The sequence below is a fragment of the Agaricus bisporus genome (genome assembly GCF_000300575.1).
Source record: "Agaricus bisporus var. bisporus H97 unplaced genomic scaffold AGABI2scaffold_5, whole genome shotgun sequence".
Classification (NCBI taxonomy): Eukaryota; Fungi; Basidiomycota; class Agaricomycetes; order Agaricales; family Agaricaceae; genus Agaricus; species Agaricus bisporus.
In genome coordinates, this window is record NW_006267368.1 from 861505 (window position 1) to 862557 (window position 1053).

General features: G+C 61.1%; 1 protein-coding gene across 1 annotated transcript; it reads right to left on the reverse strand.

The window, feature by feature from the left end:
- Positions 1–2: 2 nt before the first annotated feature.
- On the reverse strand, positions 3–1015 carry AGABI2DRAFT_70177 (hypothetical protein; the record flags this gene model as incomplete). The annotated part of the gene is made up of 2 exons (XM_006460905.1): positions 3–92; positions 143–1015. Coding segments are annotated over 2 exons (963 nt in total), but the record flags the coding sequence as incomplete, so codon positions are not given.
- Positions 1016–1053: the final 38 nt, after the last annotated feature.

Consider the following 1053-nt stretch of genomic DNA (forward strand, 5'->3'; position numbering starts at 1 on the left):
CCTCAGGTTAGTCTTCCGAGCTGGCCGGGTTCAATGACTTCTACCATTTCTGTAACAAGGGCGATGCGAGACCAACGCCTGTATCTGGTGAACTGTAGTGATAGTGTGAGTATGAGAATACAGGAATGGGGGGAAAGCTCACCTTGCCCAAGCCGCCGCGATGGGATTGGCCTTCCCACTTGTTGTCGCCATATACCCAGCCATCTGGGTCAGTCAAAGGTTCTGGAAGGTCGGCTTCGGGGTCGGATGGAAGAGAGTCTTTGAATTTGCTGGCGGCTGCTTTGAGCAGACGGGTACCGGCATCGCTGGAAGAGGATGGGCTGAGAGGAACGGGCTCGTCTACGGGAAGAGGAGGAGGGGTTCGCTGGATACGTGAGGGGGAGGAGCCCTCTTTGCGGACGAGGAGAGTCCATTCAGGCTCTTGCCACTTCCAGATGGCGGTGCGCTTTATTCTGGATTTACCATCCTTGGAAGGAAGGTATATGGTGGTGGGTTCTGGGAGGGTGAAGGCGTTTGGAGGTGAGACCGGGTGGAAGGCAGGGGAGCACCAGGAAGGGCGTTCACCGGGGAGAAGGGCGGCAGTCCAGTCGAGGCCCATCCACCAGCGCTGGTTTTCGTAGACGGTGAAGAGGAAGCGGAGGGAAGAAGCGGGCTGGGGAGAAGAGGACAAGAGGGCTGCAGAGTTGTTGGACACCGAGTATTCTGGCGGGGCCTGGCCGGTGAGGAAGGCACTGAGACGATAGCATAGGTGGCGGAAGAGGGCGCTGCGCCAGAGGACGGAGGAGAGGACGCGGACCCAGGGTGCTTTGTAGGTGAGGACGACAGAGCCGAGAAGCGCGACGATGACGCGCGGGGAGACGAGGAGGGTGAGACAGAGCCAGGGAACGGAGAGAATGGCGGCGGCGCGAAAGAGGGCGCGAGGCGGGAGAGGACTGCTTACGCGGGGGAGGGCGGGGAGAGTGGTGAGGTGGGCGAGTGACACCTGCAGGACGTCTTCGGTGGCGAGGACAGGGGCTGTGGGGCGCAGGAGGGACAGCGCAAGGGCGAGGAAGA